A 25,814-nucleotide genomic window follows, 5' to 3' on the forward strand; every position below is an offset into this window, starting at 1 on the left:
GTCCGTGGACATCTGGAGGGCCGCAGTTTGATTACCCCTGCCTTAGAGCTTTTGTGAAGCTGCACTTCTTTCCAATATCTCCTTAGAGCTTTTGTGAAACTGTTGTTTCACACTTACACACGTACCAGTGCGCATGACGCTTCATCCCAAACTGCAGTGTATGTGTCTAAGCACCGTTGCGTTTGATACCACTGGGAAGTTGCCCATCCCTTCTTTCTGCCCCCTCTCTCCTTCCCTCCCTCCCCTGTCAGTTTTGACCATTTGGGAATTGTGCGAGGTCAGGGGGTTTCCCTTTCAGTCCCAGAACTTGCATACAATGATAGAAATGTGCTTGTTTATACACTGAATCATATTGCAAAAGAAGATGGGGGAAAGGGTTAACAGTGCAGGGAGATTTAAACACCGGAGACAACAAGACTCTTTTCTCAGGAACAATGAGGGTGCTTATTACACAAAGACAGGGCAACCCAACCTGTCAGACCAGCACTCAGCAGGCAGCCAACTCAAAGTGCAAAGTGAAAAAGGGATGCAGCATTTCCTGGTGCAATTCACAGTTATACCAGTTTCTAACCATGAAATGCGGATGAGCAAAGGTGCCGAGGTCACGATTCTGATTATTAAATAACAGGCTATAAAAAAAAAACTCACACCCACACATAACTCTGTGCCCCCGCCCCCAATAAATTATAGGCAATAACCTTGTTAGCATGGGCCTGGGGTCCTCTTCCATAGAGGTGTACGGAAGGACAGCAGTGAGGCATTTGGAGTTCTGAAGAAGAGGTGCAGAGTAAAGTGATGCCCACTGCACTTGCTAGATTACTAGCACTTAAAAGGACCAGAGAACAAAGGAGACTCACTCCATGCCTTACCACCCAGGCATCTTAGCCGGATCACAACATATGTCTCCCTCCATGTACGACAGTCAGATCCCCAGCCTTGGTTCTCCCTTCCCTTCCCTCTGCCATTGTTCCCGCATTTTGCTCTGCTACTTCCCATGGTCCCGATCCGTCCGTTCAATCCTGCTTCTTTTGACCCTCTGCAGAACTGAGCCTCTCAGACATCCCCAGCAGGAGCAACAGTATAAGAAAAGCAGATCAAGTGATGCCCTGGTTCAGCTCACAGTTTAGGGAAGAGACCCTCGGCTACAGGTCTCCTCTGCGGAAAAGGAACTGCACAGTGATGTGGAACAAAGGGAACAGAGATGACCTTTGGCTGGGGGGCAAGCGTCTGTGGGGTCACCACTCCCATTTGTAGCAGCGAATCTCCATTTGCAAAAGGCCAAAACCTACAGAGTGGATGTTCATGGGGCAGAAGGCACAGGAAGACTCTGCCACTGGGGCCAGAAGGTAGCCTTTCACGGCATGGAAAGGAAGGGGACTGGGCAGATCCTTCAATCGCCCCTCCTCCCACTGATGGGAAGTCAGCACTTCGGAACTACAGGCAGATATGTTTTTAAAATCCAATCCTATTTTTAGAAAACAAAATTAAAACATTTGGCTTTGAACCATATGCCAATTGGAGAGAGGAAAACCCACACTAATTCAGAGCCCTGGGTGCCGTCAGCTGCCAATCTATCACTTCTCCAGCAGGAAGATCCTGAGCACCTGTGGGAAGCCACTTGAAAGGGGGCAACAGTCTGTAGTTTATTTCCTATGAAAAATCAACCCTTAAGGGGATCAGGACCCTCCAGGAGAGCTTAAGAGCTGACAGGGAGATTCTGGGCTGTTCTGGAAGCTGGGCTGACACAACAAGGAGCCTAGGAAGACAGAAGCTTGCATACTTTTTTACTGGACTTACCTTATTATGTGAAATGTGTGAAAAAATATTGTTTGTGAGGAATCTGAATAGTCCTGTAAGCAGACAGAAGATCTTTATGCAGTTCTTTGTACAAGTGATTGGTGTTTGTGCTGTCCACATTGTGATGTACTATACTGGATAATTCTTGTATCTCTTGGATTTTGAGAATTGTAAGTGTAGAATCATTTAATAAGGTTGTGTTTGTGGACATTAAAGCTTTACGATAGATGATGAATAACACACATTTATAATTTGCCTTTCTAAACATTGGGCTTTTTATCTCTCTGTTTAGGTTTGCCCTTTGTTCTCTCTGTTTTGGTCCTGGAAGCCAAGGGGAGTCAGAGGGAGGCTCATATCAAAACTCATCACAAACTGTTCTCAAGAAAGGCAAATTCTGAATTTTGACAAACAAATGGCCATCTTTTAGAAACCTCTCATGGCCTTGTGAGTTTCCTCCCACCATACAAAATGTTTCTCCCTCAAAGCACAGACTGAGAATTGTAGTAAGTTTTTGTAACTCTCTCTCAATATTTCTCCTTGGAAGAAAAGAGAGCATGGAGTCTCTGTGCCACTCCCCTCCCCACGATCTAGCTGCTACAGGAACACAGCCTGAACCTGGCAGAAAGACCAGGCCAAGGGGCTTTCACTTCATAACCACCTGGCCCAGCCCTGGGGACTCTGTAAATGAATCATTTACAACCAGATCCTGGCTTCTGGGTTGCCAGGGGCCATGGGATCGGCTACCTCAAGGCAGACTTGTCTACTCCACCACAAAGAGAGCAGAGAGCTCTCATCCCACAGAGAGCCAGAAAGCAGGTGGAGGTGCTGCGAGGATGACAGGATGGAAAAAGAGAGGAGGGGGTATCTCTGCTAAGCCAGGCGTGGGCCTAGCCAGTTCCCACAAGTGCTGGAAGGAAGACATGTCGTGAGGGAGCACAGCCTGGTCCTTTGCCCCTCTTCCGTTCTCCCACCATTCAAACTCGACATTTTCTCACAGCTTTTGTTGGAGGAAGAGGGATCCAGAGCCCCAAATCCCTTGTAACAGAGGTTGGGGGGGGGTTATCTCTTAGATGGCCTCCTGTTCCACCAGAAGGGAGCAAAAGCGGTGTCTGCACTCACTACGTTCCAAGCGGCAAAAAGGTGACGTTCCCTTCCATGTCCAGACAGGGCTCTGTGTCCTTCAGGCTCCCTCTCCTTGTGAATCCCCTGAGAGCTGCTGTGGGACCCTCACTGCCCCCTGAGAGTGTCCTTTGGTTGTCAGCGTCTGCCATCTCCTTCGGCTTGCTTGGGGGGGTTCTGGGGGGGCTGCTGGATTTCTCTGTGGGGGAGGACGGTGGTTCACTGGCAGATCCAGAATCATCGAGGGTGCCAGAGTTCTTGGATTCACTGCTCTCCTCTTCTGTCTCCTGCTCGTTGTCCGACTCCTCTCCCTCCTCCTCCGGCAGGGTCAGATCGAACTGGAACTGGTCAGGGAGTCCGCCCCCCTTCCCGGACCCTGGTGCCTCAGGGGTCAGCGAGGGGCTGTGGGGAATCATGCTCTGATACCACTCCCGGTTATCTTCCAGGGTGTCCAAGATCTCCTGGGCGTCTGGATGCACCAAATCAGCCCAGGTTTCCCAAAGAGGATGTGCAATGTAGTCGATGAAGCCCACCTGGGGGAGCAAAGGGTCAAGGGAGGTTGTGAGGTAGCAAAATCCCCACCAGATACTCTCTTGTGTCTGATAACCTTGCCTCTTCTCCCATTCTCAGGGACAACCCATCATAATTTATTATCCTGAAATATTTAATAGCCGCCTTTCCTCCCCATGGAGCTCAAGACAGCCTATAATATACAAAAACCCAAATTTAAAAGCAGCAGAAGAAGAAGAGTTGGTTCTTATATGCCACTTTTCTCTACCTGAAGGAGTCTCAAAGCGGCTTACAGTCGCCTTCCCTTTCCTCTCCCCACAACAGACACCCTGTGAGGGAGGTGAGGCTGAGAGAGCCCTGAGATTACTGAAGAAGAAGAAAAGTTGGTTCTTATATGCTGCTTTTCTCTACCCGAAGGAGTCTCAAAGTGGCTTCCAATTGCCTTCCCTTCCTTTCCCGACAACAGACATCCTGTAAGGGAGGTGAGTTTGAGAGAGCTCTGAGATTACTGAAGAAGAGTTGGTTCTTATATGCCGCTTTTCTCTCCCAGAAGGAGTCTCAAAGTGGCTTACAGTTGTCTTCCCTTTCCTCTCCCCACAACAGACACCCTGTAGGTGGGTGAGGCTGAGAGAGCTCTGATATTACTGCTTGGTCAGAACAGTTTTATCAGTGCCGTGGCGAGCCCAAGGTCACCCAGCATGTGGGGGAGTGCACAATCGAACCTGGCATGCCAGATTAGAAGTCCGCACCCCTAACCACTACACCAAACCACAATTTAGAACTGCTTTACCCAAATGCAGTCCTAAATAAGCCTGTTTTCTCCCTTATCTGGCTCTACCATTCCAAGCGAGTCCAAAATTTGTACTTTCAGAATATAGTCTGTCATATCTGGTGTAGTGGTTAAGACTGGCAGATTCTAATCTGGAAAGCCCGGTTTGATTCCCCACTCCTCCTCCAGATGCAGCCAGGTACCAACCTTTGGCTCATCACAGTCCTGTTAGAGCTGTTCTCACTGAACAGTTCTGTTAGAACTCTCTCAGCCCCATCTACCTCCCAGGGTATCTGTTGTGGGGAGAGGAAGGGACGGCTCCTTCCGTTAGTGAAAAGTGGGGTATAAAAAACAACTGTCCATCAAGCCAATTCATTCCATTTGTGGGACTGGTCTAAACATTCTGCCTCCTGATACCGTTCAATGAAACTCCTGCCACTTTTCTCATTTCCAGGCAAAATGAGCCATCCATGCGCCCTTATCCCTGTGGCTCCTTCTGCGTGGAAGTCTTCAGTTCAGAGTCCCTTAAAAAAAATATAAACCACAGAACTAGAACCTTTTGAATCTTTGCTGCTGCTTCTCCCTTTTCATAAAAAGCGCAGAGCTGGTGTAAGGCTGTTGAGCACCCCAGGCTCAAAGCAATGCTCATCCTCCACGTCTCCCACCCTGTGCCCATGGGAGTGAGGGGGAGGGATGAAAGTGCTGCTGTCCTCCTCTTGGCCAGCACACACACTCTTGCCTCCCCCCCACCCCACTGCCCCAACAGCTAGGCAATCTCCTAATGTCCCCTTGGGTATGTGCAGTCCCAGAAAGCAAGCCTCCCTTTCGAGCAGCCCCAAAAGCACACAGACTCCCCCAGGCTTCTACCCTCTCCAAGAGGTGCCCCACAGGACAGCCTGCCGTGCTCACCTGGGACTTCTCGATGGAGGCGTTGTGCTTGTCGCACATGGGGCTGATCTCCATGCCCTTCTCTCGCTCTTGGTCTCCCTGGTGGAAGAACTCCGCCATGATCCGGTCTGTCCACTGGCGGTACAGCTCCAGGGGCTTCGTGGGGTTGCTGAGGTCTGCGCAGTGGACAATATTCTGCAGGACCTGGGTGGGTGGGTGGGCAGGGAGGAGAGGGTCAGAGGGTAGCCATGCTGGTCTGCGGCAGAACATCTAGCACTCGAGACCAGGAGCACCTGAGAGACCAACAAGGTTCTTTGGGGCTTTTCCCTTTGCCAGGTACAACTGCTGCTGGTCAGAGCTCAGGTATCGTCCTCTCCCTTCCTCCCCTATCTAGGGCAGGTTTGATACCATATTTATTCAAGATGTATAAGGGTGGGCAAATATTCACTTTCCGTCTTCACATCTGCAGGCCTTTATGAAAATGCAGGGAACAGCTGCCTTTTGCACCTAGTTTCTTGTCCTTTCACTATCCTCAGTTGCCTGCCTTAGATTGTAAGCTCCTCAGGGCACTGCCTTAACTGATAGCATTATGGACACTATACAAATATGTCCTTCACTATTCTCTTAATTCCATGTCATTCCAGACACAAGGGGCATGGCCCTGCCTGGCAAAACCACCCCTAAGTCACAGCACGATCCCACAAGTGGCCACTCTAGGCCTGTGGTCTCCACAGGCGGCTGAGTGAGCCAATCAGGGCAGGGCTAGGGTTATATAAGCTCTCTCTCTGACTTGACTCCACAGTCATTCCAACCAAATGGCCCAGGATGAAAAGACCTCGCTCTATACTGCCTTTCTAATGAACCTTGAATTCTGCCTTGCTTCTCGGATGACCTCTGGCCGGCCCACCCATGCTCTTCCTGCCCGTGACCAGGCAATGCCAGCTTCTTGACTACCCGGCCTAAGTACATACTGACCCTGCTGCTGATGTCCCCCCCCCCCCATTCCTTCACTGCTTAGACCAGAAATTGGTCCATCAACAAGCTCAAGACAAACCTGTGAGTGTGGCTAACACCTCTGGCTGTCTTATTCATCTCTAGTGAATCTGACCAAGCATGCTCCTTCATCCATTCACAGTGACCCACCCTGACCATCCTTGGATTTATGCTTCAGGTCCTGATGGCAACATATTGACATCCCAATCAGAATCTGGAGGCTGAGCTCAGCTGTGTTTCTCTTCTCCTCTCCTGTCCATTCTAAGGTGAGACTTCAGCTCTTATTCAGAATGCTCCCCCAACCCAGCATCACCTGAATGCGGTCTGAGTAATTGTCCAAAAGCAGGACACCGAGACTGGTCACTTTCTTGGTCTCCACCATTGTCTTCAGATCAGCCAGGAGGTTCATGTGCTTGGACATGTCTGTTGCCAGGACCTATTCGAACCCACAAAAAGGTTTCCTGTTTGGAACATTGTCATACTAACCAATACAGAGAGGGGGAGAGAGAGAGAACAGATACAACCTGAGCAGCAGAGGTCAGGCTTTCAAAGGAAGCTGGATAGTTTCACAAAAGGCAAGATGGCAGGGTCCATATTAATCACAGTACACAACAGGAGACAGAATCAGAATACAGGATGATCTTGATAGGCTTGAGAACTGGTCTAAACTGAATAAAATGAAATTCAGTAGGGACAATAGTAAAGTTCTGCATTTAGGTAGGAAAAACCAAAGACACCAATATAGGATGGGGGAGACTTGTCTTGGCAGTAGTATGTGTGAAATGGTTCTAGGAGTCTTAGCAGACCACACACTGAACATGAGTCAGCAGTGTGACTCAGTGGCTAAAAAGGCAAATAGGATTTGGGGCTGTATCAAATGGAGTATCGTGTCCAGATCACGGGAGGTGATGGTACCGCTTTACTCTGCTCTGGTTCGGCCTCCCTTGGAGTGCTGTGTTCAGTTTTGGGCAACCCAGTTGAAGAGGATGTTGACAAACTGGAGTGTGTCCAGAGGAGGTCAACAAAGATGGTGAAGGGTTTGGAGACCAAGACATATGAGGAAAGGTTGAGGGAGTTTGGTCTATTTAGCCTAGAGAGGAGACGACTGAGAGGGGATCTCATAGTCATCTTCAAGTATTTAAAAGGGTGCCATATGCAGGATGGAGCAGAATTGTTCTCTCTTGTTCCAGAGGGATAGACCAGAACCAATGGGATGAAACTAATTTTAAAAAATTCCATTTAGACATCCAGAAGAAGTTCCTGACAGTCAGAGCGGTTTCTCAGTGGAACAGGCTTCCTCAGGAGGTGGTGGGTTCTCCATCTTTGGAGATTTTTAAACAGAGGCTGGAGAGCCATCTGATGGAGAGGCTGATTCTGTGAAGTTTCAACGGGCTGGCAGCTTACAGTGGATGAGTGATAGGGTTGTGAGTGTCCTGCATTGTGCAGGGGTTGGACTAGATGATCCAGGGTGTTGTGTATGCAAGGTAGCAGAGGGCTGAGCTTGACGTCTGGAGCAGGATCCAAGCAGGCCCGAAGGACAGCCAATGAACTGTCAGGTCCCCAACCGCAGGGTCCAATGAGTTTAAATAAATCAGGCTCCGCTAATCCAATCTAGGTTCAGCCAAGGGCGTGTCCGCCTCTGCCCATGTCTATATATTTGGGGGCTTGTCCAGGAAAGTCCCCAGTCATTGTGGTGACTTCCAACCTGGAATCACTATCTTTAACCGCTCCTCGCGGAGCGGAATAAATAAAGCCGTAAGGGCCCTGAAAGCGGGGAGTGTTTTGCTACATGGGGGGGGAAGCAAACCGTTCCCTAGGGCCCGCTGTATTTTTTTAACAGCGGGCTCTATTGCTAGTAAGAAATAAAAGCTGTAACGTACGACTGCGCCTCGCTTATTCCCTATCGAATCCACTATACCAGGGGTAGTCAACCTGTGGTCCTCCAGATGGTCATGGACTACAATTCCCATGAGCCCCTGCCAGCAGGCAGGGGCTCATGGGAATTGTAGTCCATGGAGGACCACAGGTTGACTACCCCTGCACTATACTACACAGGAGGTCCCTTCCAACTCTGATTCTATGATTCTGTAATTCTATTCTAATCACATATCCTGTGGTGCCTTACATACTAAAAAAGAAAAACTCGTTTTGCGGCAAAAGGTTTTACAGATCCGCATAAGAGGTGTATCTCAGTGAGAATGTCTCTGAAGGCAGAGAAGAATAGGATAACCTGGGGGTGGGGGGCAAGACTGCCAGGAGGGCTGGGCAGCGGCTGCATCTGGGGAGGAAAATTAAAAACATGAATAAAGACTTGCCTATGTCCAGGAAGTTCTGACCACAGAGTTCCTGTCCATTTTTAGAGCTACCATTCTGGAATCTCCAGCACCAATCATATCACGACATGTGCCAAACAGAAAGGGTCTGTAGTCCAGATGGCACTTCTATAGGGTAGTGGGGGGGTACCATTGAAACCCCCCATTCTGCATTCCTTGCTCTGGGCCAGCCTGAGCAGCCAGCTGTTCACATGGTCTTTTGGTTTCTTACTCCTAGTACTATTACCTTGTTCCTTTTCAACACTATACACCAGCGGTCCCCAACCCCTGGTCCAAGGACCAGTACCGGTCCATGGATCAGTCGGTACCGGGCTGCGGCTCCTCCTCGTCATCCTCTCCAGCTTCTGCCTCGGGGGCTGCCCTGCCACTCTGCCTCCGACTCACCTTTGGTGCTCTCCAGCGGCTGCCATGGCTGGGGCTCCCCCTTGGCGTGGCACTGCGCAGCTGCTGCTGGCAGCGCCCCCCAGCGGGCGGCAGGAAGTCAGGGGTGCCGGCGGGAAAGCAAGCGGAGCAGGGGCTCAGACGGCGGCGATGTCCCTCGGCAAAAGACCACCCTCCCCCCGGGCTTCAGTAAAATTGTCAAGCGTTGACTGGTTCCCGGTGATAAAAAAGTGTATGGTGCCATACACCACACACTGCAGAGGTGTACACATTGTCATTCAGTTTTGTACTCCTAGTCGTAGATGCAATGGTAAGGCACCCTGAGACACGAACAAAAAGTTTTGTTTTATGTTTAAAATGTTTACACAATAAAAAAAAATATTGTTCTCTCAATGTCCTGCATGGTATGATTACATTTTTCTCTTTCGGTACTCTGTTAACTGCCTTCAGTCTCAGTGAGAAAGGCAGCCTATAAATAAATGACTACATGAACAGGAAGTCCAAAGACAGAGCTTCCTCTGCAACGGAGATTTTGCCTCTTGCTGCCTGTTTGAATGCAGAATAATCTTGGCTCCCCACTACTCTCTGGCTCCACTCACGACTTCGTGATTAATTTAGCGACGAATACAGGAAAACATATATCTAATCCACACGTCTGCTTTCGATTCCACGCAGCACATGCCTTTGCAGAGAGCTGAAAGCTATGTCCCATTTCTTTTTCTGTCCCCTTCATTCCTGGTGGTGTAGGTTTGAGAAACAGAACACGCAAACCTGCAAAACGTGCTTGGCCAGTGGCTAAAGCCCTTTGGATAAGCAGACTACAAGCAGAGGTTTCCTCCCTCTCAACCCTTGTTGTGCTGGCTGACAATTTCCTAGCTCATCCTTGGGCCTTCTCCAGGCCTCGCCGCCCTCCCCTCAAAGCCCAGCCCCTCACCATATCGATCACCATCTTGCGAAGGGTCTGCCGTTCCTGCTTGGAGAGGTTCTGGAAGATGCCACAGTTTTCCTCTTGCAAGAGTCTGAAGCCCACTGCCAAGTGATGGCTCTCCAGCACTGAGGAGTCATTGTACATCAGGGCCAGTTCCGAGTCTGGGACCCCAAAAGGGGTGGGAAGAAAAACAGCATGACTGGCAGGACGCACGCGGACAGAGGCACACGCAGCTCTGCCTTCCACTGAGCCAGACCCCTGAGGCAGCTGCCCATCCAAGGGGACCACCTCCATCTTGAGGGACCGGCGGCCTGATTCAGCAGAAGGCAGCTTAGGGCTTTCATGTAACAAACCATAAAATCAAATTCAAAACCATGAAAACGAACAGCAAAGAAAAATTCATTAGGGCTCAGCCAACTTAATCAAAAGTCAGCCACAGAGCCCAAATGAAGCAGCACCAAAAGCACCAAATGTGACCCATTAGCCTACTGAATCAGTCCCTTGGCCCATCCAAGCCAGTCAGTCCTGCCTGCTCAGATGGGCAGTGTCTCTCCAGGATCTCAGGCAGAGGGCTTCTCACCACCTCCTGTCAGATGCCAGGGACTGAACCTGGGACTAAGCATAAGCTCTGCCACTGAGCCATGGCCCCAGTCAGCTCTGGAGAACAACTAGGTCCCCTTGAGGGGCCCCTAGATGTGCTCAATAGATGGCTGGAAGGCCCAGAACAAGAGACCAGCCCGATGTCCCTGACTCAGGTATTCCAGAGCCCTGGGGTCCCCAGGGTGAAAGCCCTCTCCCACCTGTCCACTCAGCTCACCTCCTCCAAAGTCAAAATACAGAGAAGGCCAACCACAGAAGCCATGGGCAAGTTCGTATGCGCATAGGCTGTGGTAATGTGCTAATGTCGACATTACCAGAACACTGGTTGGGCCCATGGTCCCAACTCTATGTCCCATGGAACTGTCACATCTGAGGGGGGTTGCTTCCGTTTCTACTGGCATTGTGCCCGTCTCAGGTCATGGCTATGGCACACTGGGAGAAGGGGCTTCAGCCCCAACCCCCCTGCCATTTCCCTGAACTGGGACAGTCCATGGCGAGCTCTATTGGGTCTGCTGGGGAAATGCAATGAGACAAATGGCGACTCCCAGACACAGCAGCCGAAGGGGAAGCTTTCTCTGTATGTGCCACAGTCATAATCCAAACTGTAGATGGGAACACTGTAGATTTAAAGGGAATGGCACATATGCAGGGAACTATTAACTTACAGGAAAGTTCAAAAACTAAATGCCCAGGGTATTCATATAAAAGATTGCGATGTCTCTAGGCTAATGCACAGAGTTGCTCTTGGGGAAGAAAGCTATGGCAAATCTAGACAGCATCCTAAAAAACAGAGACATCACCCTGCCAACAAAAGTGCGTTTAGTCAAGGCTATGGTATTCCCAGTGCCAATGTATGGCTGTGAAAGTTGGACCATAAGGAAGGCCGAGAGTCTAATAATTGAGGCTTTTGAACTGTGGTGCTGGAGAAGGCTCTTGCGAGTCCCTTGGACTGCAAGGCGAACAAACTGGTCAGTCCTAGAGGAGATCAGCCCGGACTGCTCCTTAGAAGGCCAGATCCTGAAGATGAAACTCAAATACTTTGGCCACCTCATGAGAAGGAAGGACTCCCTTGAGAAGAGCCTAGTGCTGGGAGCGATCGAGGGCAAAAGAAGAAGGGGACGACAGAGAATGAGGTGGCTGGATGGAGTCACTGAAGCAGTCGGTGCAAACTTAAATGGACTCCGGGGAATGGTAGAGGACAGGGAGGACTGGAGGATCATTGTCCATGGGGTCGCGATGGGTCGGACACGACTTCGCACCTAACAACAACAATGGAAACAAGCAGGAAGAACTAGAAGTCCTAATAAAGGAAGGGGACTATGATCTAATAGGCATTTCAGAAACCTTGTGGGGGGCATGGAGCAGGGGGGGGAAGAAGTATTCTGTAATAGTGTTTTTCTGCCATCTGGGACTTTAAAAAACTTGGCTGGGTATTGTTTTATGTGGGTTTTTAAATGGATGTAAACCACCATGAGCCAGCTGTGCTGGGAGTGGCGGTTAAAAATACAAGTAATGTGATAAATAAATAACTCTCGTAACTGGAATAATAGAATTGAGGGGTACAAATTATTTAAAAGGGACAGACAAATTAAGAAAGTGGAAGGAGTAGCACTATATGATAAGAATATATATGCTTGTGAGGAGATCCACATCAGAGTTTAGCTGAGAGTCTTTGGGTAAAAATAAAAGGAGTAGGAAATAATAGAGGTATTATGGTAGGGGTCTGCTATAGACGGCCAGGCCAGGTGGAGAACGTGGATGAAATGCTACTAGATCTGATCACAAAGTTCTCAGAGAGAAGGGACCTGGTGCTCATGGGAGATTTCAGTTACGCCAATATCTGTTGAAAGATCAGCTCTGCTAAAAATGAAAAGTCTAATAAATTAATGTTTTGCTGACAAGTAGTAATAGTAGTAGTAGTAGTAGTAGTAGTAGTAGTAGTAGTAGTAGTAGTAGATCCAACTCTTCTTCTTCAGTAATCTCAGGGCTCTCTCAGCCTCACCCACCCCACAGGGTGTCTGCTGTGGGGAGAGGAAGGGAAGGTGAATGTAAGCCGCTTTGAGACTCCTTTAGGTAGAGAAAAGCGGCATATAAGAACCAACTCTTCTTCTTCTTCTTCTTCTTCTAGTCTCAATATGTTTTTAGACTTTATGATCTTAGGAAAGAGAAAAGCTATATGTGGACACACATACAGTCTGGAGTTCAGGAGAGCAAATTTTAACAAAGTTATGTTGGGTAGAATCCTGTGGTCAGAAAAATTTAAAGAAATAGAAGTCCAAGAAGGCTGGGAGTTTTTCAAACGTGAAATACTGTTCTTGGAGAAAGGGTGAAGTGGCAGAAAATGTCTGGCACTTGTCCACATTATCATGAAGGGGAAAAAGGAGGATCCAGGTAACTACTGACCTATAAGCCTGACATTTATAGCTGGCAAAATTGTAGAACAAATAATCAAACAGTTGGTCCTTGAGCAGCAAGAGCAGATGGTTTTAATTACTAAGAGTCAGAGCTACTTTCTCAAGAACAAGTCATAGACTAACCTTATCTCTTTTTTCTGTGAGAAAGCTACTACCTTGCTAGATCAGGGGAATTCTGTGGCCATAGTTTACCTTTCAGTAAGGCTTTTGATAAGGTTCCGTATGATATTCTTATTGACAAGTTGGTAAAATGTGGTCTGGATCCTATTACTGTTAGGTGGATCAAAAACTGTTGCTTGTAAATTGTTCATCATCTTCTTGGAGAGGAGTGACAAGTGGAGTGCCTCAGGGATCTGTCCTGGGCCCTGCATTGTTCAACATATTTATAAATGATTTGGATGGAATAGAGGAAGTCCCTTATTAAATTTCCAGATGACACTAAACTGGGAGGGGTAGCAAACACACCAGAAGACAGAATCAGGATACAGGATGATCTTGACAGGCTGGAAAACTGGGCTAAAATGAATAAAATAAATTTCAGTAGTGAAAAGCATAAAGTTCTGCATTTAAGTAAGAAAAATCAAATGCATCGTTATAGACCATACACTGAACATGAGTCAGCAGTGTGACTCAGTGGCTAAAAAGGCAAATGGGATTTGGGGCTGTATCAAATGTTCAGATCATGGGTGGTGATGGTACAGTGTACAGTGTCCAGATCGCATGAAGTAATGGTACCACTTTGCTCTGGTTAGCAGAAGAAGAAGAAGAAGAAGAAGAAGAAGAAGAAGAAGAAGAAGAAGAAGAAGAAGAAGAGTTGGTTCTTATATGCCGCTTTTCCCTACCCGAAGGAGGCTCAAAGCGGCTTACAGTCGCCTTCCCTTTCCTCTCCCCACAACAGAAACCCTGTGAGGGAGGTGAGGCTGAGAGAGGCCTGATATTACTGAAGAAGGTTGGTTCTTATATGCCGCTTTTCCCTACCCGAAGGAGTCTCAAAGCAGCTTCCAATCGCCTTCCCTTTCCTCTCCCCACAACAGACACCCTGTGAAGGAGGTGAGGCTGAGAGAGCCCTGAGATTACTGAAGAACAAGAAGAGTTGGTTCTTAGATGCCGCTTTTCTCTACCCAAAGGAGTCTCAAAGCAGCTTACAATCGCCTTCCCTTTCCTCTCCCCACAACAGACACCCTGTGGGGTGGGTGAGGCTGAGAGAGCCCTGATATTACTGCTCAGTCAGAACAGCTTTATCAGCGCCGTGGCGAGCCCAAGGTCACCCAGCTGGCTGCATGCGGGGGAGCGTAGAATCGAACCTGGCATGCCAGATTAGAAGTCCGAACTCCTAACCACTACACCAAACTGGCTCTCACAGCAGAGTACTGTGTTCAGTTTTGGGTACCACAATTGAAGAAGGATCTAGACAAACTAAAACACATCCAGAGGAGGGCAAGGGAAATGGTGAGGGGTTTGGAGACCAAGTCGTATGAGGAAAGGTTGAGGGAGCTTGGTCCGTTTAGCCTGGAGAGAAGACGACTAAGAGGTGATATGAGAACCGTCTTCAAATACTTGCGCAGAAATGCACTGAGATGCCAGAAGAACATCTTGAAGCCCCCTCAGTAGCCTAACATGCTGTTTGCAAGGAGAAAAGGGAAGAATGGGGCTTGAGAAACTCCTTGGAAGGAGGGCGGGATAAAACAATGGAGTGACAATGAGCACCACCACACTGGAGTGTGACCATGGGACACAGCGCATCTTGGCAGCTGCTGCCACATTCTTCTGTAGGTGGCAGCAAGTGTAAACAAACAGGTGCAAGAGGCAGCAGATCAAGTGAGGTGATGTTACCACTTTACTCTACTCTGGTAAGACCTCACTGTGTTCAGTTTGGGCACCACAACTGAAGAGAAACTGGAGCATGTCCAGAGGAGGGCTATGAAGATGGTGAGGGGTTTGGAGACCAAGTCATATGAGGAAAGGTTGAGGGAGCTTGGTCTGTTTAGCCTGGAGAGGAGACGACTAAGAGGTCATAAGATAACCATCTTCAAATACTTGAGGGGCTGTCATATATAGAAAATGGAGCAGAGCTGTTTTCTGTTGCCCCAGAGGGTTGTACCAGAACCAGTGGGTTGAAATTAATTCAAAAGAATTTTCAGCTAAGCACCTGGAAGAAATTCCTCACACCTAGGGTGGTTCCTCAGTGGAACAGGCTTCCTTGGGAGGTGGTAAGTTCTCCTTTGGAAGTTTTTAAGCAGAGGCTTGATAGTCATCTGACAGAAATGATGATTTTATTAACTTAGGCAGATTGTGAGTAGGTAGGCAGGAAGGGATGTGCCATTGTTTGTCTCTTGTGGCCCTTCCTTGCATTCCCAGGGAATTGTTAATTGCTACTGTGGGATGGTAGGTGAATTTCCACCAGGCCAGGCAGGATTCTGGAGATTTTGGGTGGTGGGAGGGGATAATTTGGGCATGAAACTGGGGTCACTGTGGATGGGCAGGTTGTTGTGAGTTCCTGCATTATGCAGGGGGTTGGACTAGATGACCCTGAAGATTCCTTCCAACTCCATGATTCTAGGATTCAGGCACTGCGCATGCAGGCCCTGAAGAGAGCCCGTCACTTGCCTGTCAGTGCGGATCATTTCTGTTCCTGTGATTATGCTGCAACATTTCTCCAAGATCTGTGGTCCTCTATAGCCCCCAGCATGAGGCAGCCACCCACTGATCCCCAAGGCCATTCATCCACGGGACCAGCTGCTGAGATCCTTACCAGGAACATCACCCTCAGCCTGCTTCTCCTAGGGGTGTCCTGGGGCCCAAAGAAACACAGCAGACTCTTCCTTTGAAAGAGCTGCCTATGTTGATCTGAATAGTAAAGACTGTGTGTGTAGCTCCGCAAAGGGTGAATGCTGCCCCCTCAGGGAGGCTTGGGGCCCCTGCAAGCGCTTCCAGTTAGTGTTTCCACAGGGACTTTGCAGGGGCTGCTGACACATTTTGAGGGCAATTCCGCACAAGGGGCAATGTCGCTAAATCTGAGCGCTATTGAAAAGCGCTGCAAGCAAAAGCGGCAGGTTGCGGTAACGCACTCAGCCGTTTCTATCGAAAAAAAGGCTCTCCCACTAGCACTGTTCTCCTATCACACAAGTTTCCAGTCTTGCCGAAATCGCAACAGAGGAGGCAATATTTTTCCGCGCTTCCTCCCGCCCCTGGCTGTCAATCAACCAGAACAGCCAATTAACTGTTGTGTTCGTGTTTACCTTTAAGAACTCTTTTTTAAAAACTCGAAAACACCGGTAGCAACGCATATTCGTTACTTCCATGTATCAGAGAGACCTTTTCCGCTGGCGTAGGAGCTGGCGCTTAATCGTTTGCACGCTCTTAAAGAAAAAAGAAATCCTCCCTCCCTGCTATTCCTGGCTGAAATTATGGGCAGTGTCGAAGGCGGGTGGGGGGGTGGGCTGTATTGTGCTTGGAAACTTTACAGACACTTGCTTGTGGAGTGATTTCAGCCAATGAAGCAACGCTTATTCGTCGCTTTTGCTGGTTTAAGGGGGGGGAAATGGCGATTGCGACCCCGGAAGTGCAGGTGCGAGAGATTAGGGAGGTAAATTCTTTCTACCACTATATTGTGAACGCACATGTCTTTTCCGGATGTGTTGCAGGTTGTTCTCAAGAGTCTAGTGGGCAACGAAGAGATTTTTGCGGGAGTGTTGCAGGAGTGTTGCTGATTGTGTACGATGTGGGGAATAATAAGAAATATATAGCGTTACACAATGGCAACACTTTGGCTACATTAACGCTGTGCGGAATGGACCTATATTTCCAACAAACACAAACACACCCCAGAACAAAAAAAGGGACCGTGCAAGAGTGAAATCCACCTAGCCCTGCCCTGGTCTAGGGGAATTCTCTTTTGACCACTGCCTCCTTTCGAACCTACGATGCGGCTTCTTTTGGCCTCAACTGGTGGGCAAGAAGAGGGAAAACCTCACAGCCTGGGAAATGGGGGTGGCAGTCAGGGGCCAGGAGAATGGCTGGAGTGATGTATGTTGACAAACGTGGCACACTCACTGGTGTTGATCAGGAACTGATTGGAGACTCCGGGGTGGTCCACGTCGTGGATTGCAGCTGCAAAGATGGCTGCCAATATCTCCAGGTCCGTGAAGACTGCCTTGAGAGGGACAGAAAGGGCGGCTGTGAGCATCCCCTGAGCAGAAAGAGTGACCATTCAGCCAGCTTTTGTCTGTTGTGGCAGGTGTGCCTGGGGCAGCTACTCAGGTGAGTGGAACAAGTGGGCCTTACTGGGCTTGGGGGACCAGCTTCCCTCCAAGAGACAGTTTAGCCCTGAAGGAGGGCTTTCCCTGCCATGCCCTGTGATGCAAGGGGGTGCAGTGCCCATCTGTCCCGGAGGAAGAACAGATGGAGAACACAGCTCTGGATCCTGGCGTGCACATCAGCATCAGAAAGCCCCAAATCCTAGGTCTCCCCCGCCCCTGCATCTCCAGGGCTCCTCGAGAGCAGGTTTGAATACTTTCCCCCAGTGCTCCTCTTCACCTCCAGGGCTGGCATGGAGAGCAGCACGTGTGTGGACTGGGCCACATCGGCAGCGTGGATGTTGTTGTGATAGGCCACATCATGGTGGTAGTGGTCCTCCAGGGTCATCAGGAAAGTGATCAGGGTGTCTGCAGGGATGTGGAATGTTTTCAGCAGGTCCCTCTCCTGCAAGAAGGGGGGAAACCGTGAGTTTCTAGGATGTGGTTGTTTTTTTAAAAAGGGCATCTAGAGTTGCCCACCACGAGAAAGATGCCAGGCATGGATGGGGCTGTGGCAGGAGGCCCAACTCCTCCATGGCAGAGGAGCATTCTGGCTCCATCCTCCTTGCTGCCCTCCAGTGCCCCCCCTCCCTGGCTGGTGGCTGGTGAATGGCACTGCAGAGTTTCCAGAGGTGCCACAGGAGCTGCCACAGCCCAGAAAGTGGCTCATTTGACAATTCCATCTGAGTGCAGAGAGCTCAGGCGGACCCAGTGGGGGAAGCAGCACGTGTGTGGACCGGGCCACATTGGCCGCGTGGCTCAGACCTCTCTGTGTTCCCTCTTTTTTTAAAAAAAGAGAAAATTTATTGAAACATTTAGATCCTGTCTTTCCTCAAGGTTCAAGGCAGTTTACAATGTACTTAAACGTATTAGGACGTGACACGGATTAGAAATCGCTCGCTCAATCTCTATACTCAGAGAGCCTAACAAGCCAACGAAAAGTTGCAAGGACACGAAAGCATAACTAGAACTAGACCCAAGGAGAAGAGGGTTTTTAAATGAGGGTTACCATCCTCCAGGTGGGGTCTGGGGTTCTCCTGGGCCCTGTGTTCAACTGATCCCCAGGCAATAGAGGTCAGTTTCCCTGGAGGAAAGGGCAGCTTCGGTGGGTGGACTCTGCAAAATCACTTTTCTGTCACGTGCCTCTCTCCCTCCTCTCCCCCCCCCCCAAAAAAAAATCTCGAGGGATTCCCCAATCCAGAGCTAGGAGCCAAGGCATTGTCCTCCTGCTCTCAGCTCCCATGACCAAGTGGCCTTGGGGACTGGCAGCTGTTTTGAGGAGATGGTTTAGACTGGGAGAAGAGTCACTGGGTAGGCAAAAGACAGGAGGTTTCTCCTGTGACGTGGCTGCCCAGGTACAGTTAAGCACGAATGAATGCTTTCCCCTCAAAGGTCTTAGAGGGAAGATTCCACCATATCCCATACCATGCGAGACTCTGTCCGTGTGGTTCTGGTTGCCCTGACTCTGTCTCACACATTTTGTTAGATTGCCCCTTATATGAGCAGCGTCGGGATGACAGCTTTGTTGCTTTGCTGGGAAACAAGCCTTCTGTAAGTAAATCTATGACCTTGCGATTTCTGCTCTCTGACAAAGACCCAGAGGTAACCATTTTAGTTGCCAGAGTTTTAACTAAGATGCTTTTATAATATGCTGCCTACCTTGTATTTTATCTCTTATAGTTTATTTAATCATTTTAAGATCTGTTTGGTCATGTAACCCCATTTTATTATTTTGTTGAAATTTTAAACCCTATTTTTATATGTCTTATACATTTTATGCCAATAAAAGGTTACTGACTAATAGTTAAGGTTACAGAACTCTTCTTCTGTAATCTTCATTACAGATGCTGCCTTGAATTGCTTCTAAACAGAGACTCCCCCCTCCCACACCTTCCTGAAAAGCTGGCTGAAATCCTACGCAGAGCAACCCTTCCCGAAAAGTCTGCTGAAAGAGACAGCTTACCTGGAAGATGCTGTACATTACAACCGTGAGTGGCCGGTGGCCAGAGTACTCAGAGACCTTGAACACGTCGAGACCCCACTTGTTCACGGCTTCGAGCTCCTGGAGCAGAGGGGAGGCACAGGGTGGGGGCTGACATTTCCTCTCCCCTCTCCTCCCACTTAGCAGACACCCCCCCAGGACGAAGCACCCCTCCCAGGTGCTTGGGAGATTTGGGGACAGGGTGGACTGCTGGAAATCTCATTTCCCTCTCTGGCCTCTGAAATTCCATGAGGTACTTATCACACACTGCTTAGCCCAGCGAGATGCTAGTTAGAATGCTGGATACTCAGGATGGGCATTGCCATGGACTTCTCCAAATGGCCTTTGAGGGAGGAAAGAACCATTTGGGCGGAATAGTTGAGATTCAAGCCCAAGAGCATTTTAGGGAGCCCAAAGATTCCTGGGGCATAAGCTTTGTACCCAGGCCCTCAGGAGGAATATGATGCTCATGGCTGGCTGGGCCTCCTGCCCCCTCACCTTGGCCAAGGCCCCCTCCTGGTCTGTCTTGACCCCAAAGTGGGGGATGGCAGTGCAGCTGAAACTGCTGCTGTGCATCAGCTTCTTCACGCCGCTGATCTGCGACATCGGGTGCTTGGCTTCCTCTTGGCCCTTCTCCCTGGAAAGCGGGCTGGGAATCTCCACCTCATGCTGCTTGTCTGGAGAGGGCAGAGAACACACCGCTGACAAAGAGCTTGGTCCCTCGACAAGGGGGGAGGGCAGTGGCGAAGGCCCTGCCTTGTCGCTTGTTCCTGTCCTACCCTTGCCAGAGACAGGTGTAAATGATCGCTGGGCCAGGCCCACGCCCCGGCTTCCTTGGCGGCATGCAGCGAGTCAAGTCAATGCGAAGGCGGCTCCCCGGAGGCAGAGCACCCACAGACCACCCTGGAGAGCAGCATTCCGCCCACCAAAGCCTTGCTGACCCTTTCCCAAGGCTGTCCTCCCCTGGTGCAGCTCCTCCCTCAAAGTTTCCCCCAGGAGGCAGAGCAGTCACACACCCAGCCCCCAGAGGAGTGTGAGTCTTCTGCTTTAAAGCCACCTCTCTGGAGCCATGCGCTGGAAAAGAAGTCAGTGTAGGAACGCTCCACCCCACAGCCCCCACCACACCGCCCTGCTGTTCGGAGGGAACTCCCCCCCTCCCCAATATGATGGAGACACAAGAATTGACGTCAGCAGAGGCTAATAATATTCCCGGAGCCATGGCAACAGGAGACCAGGCCTGGTGGAATGTGGGTCCATCCCAGGAAAAGTGAGGCTTCAGAGAACAGACTGGGTCACTTGCTCTGTCCCAGACTCCTCTCTCTCTCTCTTTCTCTCTCTCTCTCTAACACAGAAACACACAAATGTGTGTCATGCACAGGGAAAACAACTCATACCCGGCAGCAGGGCAGAAAGACCGCTGCACTTGTTTGCCCTATGCAACTTTGTTCCAGCATTTTAAAATCTACTTGAAAGATCGGGAAGAATTGCTAAGAGAAACAGCTGATTGAGGGTGCTGTGGGTAGAAGGCAGATTTTCAGACCCCAGGAGGGATGCCTGATGCAGTGGCCATGGTTTGAGCCCGGGCTGATGGTTGCTGGAGCAGTGGTCCTGCCCCTGATCCTGGAGCCACGGGGAGGTGGCCGGGATGGCAGTGGAGAAGCTGCCACGACCACAGCCCTGCACCCTTTCCGTGTAGCTCTGCTGGGGGAACAGGAGGGAGACACAAAGCTTGAGATTCCCTCCTCAACAGCTTGATCGGAAGGGGTGACTGTGGGAAGGAGGTGGCCGGGCTCCCTCTCCAGGCTGTGTAGGGCTGGTGGAAGAGCCCCCTCCCTTCTCCAGTTCTGTAGCTCTGCAAGCCCCAAACAGGGCAGACAGGGGTGCAGCAGACAAGGGGGCTGCAAAGGTCAGGGGAGTAGGCATCCCTGGACCCTACGCTTGCTTTTTATACATCGGACCCGCCTCCTGGCACTGCAGATTCCACGACTGCTGTCAAAGGCTGCTCCCTTCCAGCTTGCTTTTAGTGAGATGCTGTTTTTTCTCCCTTTCCCCTCAGAATGCAGAAATAAAGGAAGGCAAATTCCAACAGCATACAGATAGACTGCTCCTGCTCCTGGAGTTTTGAAGCTGGGGAAATCAGTCTCTAGTGAGGGGCCATCCTAATTCATAAAGTCTGATAAGGTTTTTTTAGAGTCTACCTAAGATCCCCCTTGTGTCCTCTACCTGTCAGCCACCCTCCAGGGACCCAGGCCAAAAGGGGTCTTCCCTGGGACCTGCGGCCCAGAATCTTTTTAACTTGCCAGGAATTGAACCCCAGATTATCTGCTCTGCCATTAAGCCACGGCTCCTCCCGCTAGGTTTTGTTCTTAAGAAGCTCCCTTATGCCAAGTCAGACCCTGGGATCCTCTAGCTCAGCACTGTCACATCAAACCAACAGCAGCTGTCCTGGCTCTCAGGCAGAGAAGGGCCAGAGACCCTCTTTTTTGGCAGTGCCAGGGGCTGAACCAAGCGCATGCCATGTGGATGCTGTGTCGTGGAGGGGCGGCTGCAGACCAAAAAAAGTGAAGATGCAGAGTCAGGTCCCTGTGCCTCTGGAGGAATCCAGCCCCCACCATGGCCCTCCACGGCCCCGAGCAGTGAAAAGTTCTTCCCAACGCTTGACACGTGAGAGATCGCACATGGGCCGTCATGTTTGCCCGTGGCTACAGGAAAAGGAGCTTCTTGTGGTGCAGAGTGGTAAGGCAGTGACATGTTATCTGAAGCTCTGCCCATGAGGCTGGGAGTTCGATCCCAGCAGCCGGCTCAAGGTTGACTCAGCCTTCCATCCTTCCGAGGTTGGTAAAATGAGTACCCAGCTTGCTGGGGGGTAAACGGTCATGACTGGGGAAGGCAGTGGAAAGGCCACCCCGTATCGAGTCTGCCATGAAAACGCCAGAGGGCGTCACCCCAAGGGTCAGACATGACCCGGTGCTTGCACAGGGGATACCTTTACCTTTTACAGGAAAAGGGGGGGCCCACTTGCCCAACCAGCGACTCACCCAGGAAAGTGTTGCTGATGTACTCGGACACCTGGTTCCCAGAACGGCTTGTTTCCGACAGGTGGGTCAGCTCCCGATTGAGCATCCTCTTAAACTGGAGACAAAGAAGAGGAAACAGGTGGACAACACCAATGAGAGGAGACTGCACTGCATCTCCGTCGAGCAGCAAAATCTGACCCGGCAGATTGTCAGGGAAACACAGCAAAGAAGGTGGGGAGGAGAGGTTGGGGTCCTAGCCCTCAAGATCCCAGTACAAAGTGCTTGCAGAGCGGAAGAGAGCCCCTGGGCATGCCCCTGTCCTTCTTCTCCTCTAAGTTGTTCAGCATGCCCCCTTCTGGGTCAGGGGAAGGGCTTCCCAGGTCACACAGTCTGAGCAACATGCTGGCATCTGGGCACAGACCAGCACGCATAATCAGAGGCATGCAGTGTGCATTGGGGGAGCGATCCTAGTGCTGCAAGCTCTCCCTCCCCACTCAGATGAACCCCAGAGTGGATTTCCAGGGGCCCACGTGCATATCAGCCATGCTGAGGTCAACGGAGGGCAGGGAGGAATCCTATGCACAGTCCCCTGACCTGAACGGCTAATTTTCGAACTTTATGTTCCTTGTTCAATTATTTCAGAGGACTTCAATTTGCAGGTACGGTTGGATTTATGGCGTTTTAGCGGGTTTAAAATCTGCCTATCTGCAGAGGGGTTCTGTGTTGCTCTAAAACTTGCTGAACTTTGGTTGTCTGTAAGAAGGGGGTTATTTTGCAGTCCCAGCTGGCCTCAGAGAGGAGGGACCCACAGGTTAACCTCTCCCCACTGGTCAATCTCATTGGATGTCTCTGGCCAAGCCTCAGCGGGTCCTTTGGAAAAGTTTCCACTTAGTAGAAACCTTAAAAAGGTGCCTTCCAAATGCCCAGGCTGGGCCCTGGAGCAAAAGCAAGCAAGTGAACTGAGAGGCGATCTATTTCCAATGCTGCCACCTTGCTTTTCAAAACTGAGCTCAGCCAGGCAGGAGGCATCCCCTGCTTGTCCCCTTGGGGTCACCCTCGCTTACCTTGATGAGGTGGCCCCAGCACGCAGACTGCGAGGGGCTGGCGTCAGGCATCGCAACGCCAGGTGTGCCCAGGAGCAAAGCTGCCCGTCCTCTCCAAGGCTGTGAAGGAGGCCCGGCCAGGTGCTGCACCCAGCAAAGCTCAGAGCCCGGGAAGGAGGTGGGGAGGGGGCAGCCGAGGGTCCCCCCCTGCATTGGACAGGCTCCTGCCAGCATCGGGCACTTCTCTCCTCTCCGAAGCTGCCCAATCAGAAGCCGCTTCCACAGGGGCAGGAGCCAGCCCTGCCCACTGATTGGCTGGCTAAGCCTCAGGGATGCAGGCTGGCTTTAACCCTAATGGACCCAAAAGACTGTTCCCAAAGCTGGGCGCAAGCCTTTGAGCTCCAAGGCTGCGGTGGGATGGAGGGGGTGGGGTCAGGGGGTGTCCAAATCAGTTTGTGGATCAACATGGCAGTTGTTGCCGACAGACCCTGCTTGGCACCATCCAGGCCTCAGGCACAGCCTGTTCCCGCCCCCCTCCCAGCGGCAGGGCTCTTCGTGGTCAGTGCTGAAGCCCCACGGGGCAGCTTCTCTGTGGCTTCCCTGGCAGAGGCCCACACTCCCCTGCCCGAGGCAAAAGCGTGGCCGTGCACGCAACACATTGCTGCTCTTGCTGTTGGGCCTCTGATGGGATGTTTTCAGAAGCTTTCTTGGGGGACGGCTCATTGTCAGGAGGGTCCCCCCCCCCATTCCTCGAAAGAGAGCTTCCCTGGGCCAAATTCCCGCAGCCATCAAGCTCACAGATTGACCCTGACCCCGTCATTCTCTCTCGGTCTAACCTACCTTGCAAGGCTGTTGTGCAGATACATGGGGAAAGCGGAGGGTAGGATAAAGCCTCAGACAAGGTCTCCCCCTCCCCCATTTGAGCTGCACAAGAACCCTGCAAGGTTGGGAGAGAGACAGACAGACAGAGACAAAGAGATAGAGAGGGAGAGAGAGAGAGAGAGAGAGAGAGAGAGAGGGAGAGAGGGAGAGGGGGAGAGAGAGAGAGGGAGAGAGAGACAAAGAGATAGAGAGAGAGAGGGGGAGAGAGAGACAGACAGACAGACAGAGACAAAGAGATAGAGAGGGAGAGGGAGAGAGAGAGACAGACAGACAGACAGAGACAAAGAGAGAGAGAGAGGGAGAGAGAGACAGACAGACAGACAGACAGACAGAGACAGAGACGGAGCGCGCCCAGGCCCAGTCTGTAGCTGTGACCACAAAAGGACCCTGCCTCTCCCACTGGCGTACCTTATTGGAGGCCATCTCGCCAACAGAGTGTCGAGTCTGCAGGGTCTCCAGCTGGTCCAGGCACCAATCCAGCTCCTCCAGGGTCTCCACCGCCAGCTTCTGGGAGGCATCGTCTGCAGAGAGCAATGGGCAGCAGTCGGGCTGGGTGCAGGGGCTCCTGCAGACCTCCAGAAAGCCCAGGCCAGAGTCAGCGGGAGAAGACATCCAGAGAGGAGCTGGCTTCAGAAATGGGACTCGGAACAAGCTCTTCTGTCCAAGAGATCAAAATCTCCAACCAGGCCCACTTTCTCCCACCCCCCAGGGAAGCCCTGCCATTTAAGGTGCTGCAGCAGGTGGAAAGAAACTCTTTTTGGCTTGGCCAACCTTCTAGGGCTGTTGTGAAGACGAGGGGAGATAGACATTAATCCACCGGGGGAATCAGGTAGAAAGGGGAGAAAAGGAGACCCTTTAAGGCTGGGGCATTGCTACAGCTGAGTGGGAGTGCTGGGAATTCCAAATGTTGATTGATTAGAGGAAATCAGCTACAGGAACAAGCTGGGATCCAACAGGTGCTCAGTTCAAACCTCTCTTCTGTCACACACATCCTTGGTGGCCTTCGGCTAGGCAGGCCCTCCCCCTCCCCCCATCTTACGGGGCTGTTGTTAAGGCTGACCGTGCTGCTGGGATGCAGAGATGCTGTCTGAGGATGCTTTAGGGGCAGGGAGCCCCGAGAGGATGCCCTATCTGCGTGCCAAAGACTATGGAACCAAAATGCAGCACGCCTCCCTCATAAGCAGCTGCACACCCCAGAGACAGAGAGACGGACCACCACTGACAATGCTAGGGGACAGGTTGGGGAACAGACTGAAAAGGGCTTGATCCATACCAGTCAGGCGTCCGTATGACATTGGTCGACCATGAGTTGTTAGCCCACCACCTTGCCGGCAGGGGGATTTGGGGGACAGCCTTACAGTGGCTGATCTCCTTTCTTCAGGACCGGACACAGAGGGTGGCCGTGGGGGAAGAGTTGGCCCAGAGCTTTGGGCTGGGCTGTCACCAATACATGGATGACACCCAACTCTATCTCCTCATGGATGGCCACCCGGCCTCCCCACCCCAGAAACATTTGCTAGATGTCTGGAAGCCGAAGAAGAAGAAGAAGAAGAAGAAGAAGAAGAGTTGGTTCTTATATGCCTCTTTTCCCTTCCCGAAGGAGGCTCAAAGCGGCTTACAGTCGCCTTCCCATTCCTCTCCCCACAACAGACACCCTGTGGGGTGGTGAGGCTGAGAGAGCCCTGATATCACTGCTTGGTCAGAGCAGTTTTATCAGTGCCGTGGCGAGCCCAAGGTCACCCAGCTGGCTGCATGTGGAGGAGTGCAGAATCGAACCTGGCATGCCAGATTAGAAGTCCACGCTCCTAACCACTACACCAAACTGGCTCTCAAGTTGTCTCTTAGTTGGATGGTTAGGGCCTGA

The 25,814-nt window shown here is 50.9% G+C and overlaps 1 protein-coding gene across 7 annotated transcripts in view; it reads right to left on the minus strand.

Annotated features, from left to right (window-relative positions):
• Positions 1-275: 275 nt before the first annotated feature.
• Positions 276-25,814, minus strand: part of PDE4C (phosphodiesterase 4C) — a 106,096-nt gene continuing 80,557 nt past the window's right edge. For 6 of the 7 annotated variants that reach the window (XM_077331864.1, XM_077331862.1, XM_077331865.1 and 3 more), the window contains 10 exons: positions 24,359-24,471; positions 22,047-22,140; positions 19,507-19,685; positions 18,991-19,089; positions 17,269-17,433; positions 16,786-16,885; positions 9,725-9,879; positions 6,390-6,512; positions 5,105-5,287; positions 276-3,449 (listed from right to left, as the gene is read on the minus strand). In XM_077331864.1, the coding sequence (XP_077187979.1) occupies positions 2,916-3,449; positions 5,105-5,287; positions 6,390-6,512; positions 9,725-9,879; positions 16,786-16,885; positions 17,269-17,433; positions 18,991-19,089; positions 19,507-19,685; positions 22,047-22,140; positions 24,359-24,471 (1,745 nt within the window). In that variant the 3' untranslated portion in view covers positions 276-2,915. Of the gene's footprint in view, positions 3,450-5,104; positions 5,288-6,389; positions 6,513-9,724; positions 9,880-16,785; positions 16,886-17,268; positions 17,434-18,990; positions 19,090-19,506; positions 19,686-22,046; positions 22,141-23,089; positions 23,174-24,358; positions 24,472-25,814 lie in introns of those variants that run through there. The other variant, XM_077331867.1, reaches the window with a different exon arrangement.

The sequence above is a fragment of the Paroedura picta genome, chromosome 4, assembly GCF_049243985.1.
Source record: "Paroedura picta isolate Pp20150507F chromosome 4, Ppicta_v3.0, whole genome shotgun sequence".
Lineage (NCBI taxonomy): Eukaryota > Metazoa > Chordata > Lepidosauria > Squamata > Gekkonidae > Paroedura > Paroedura picta.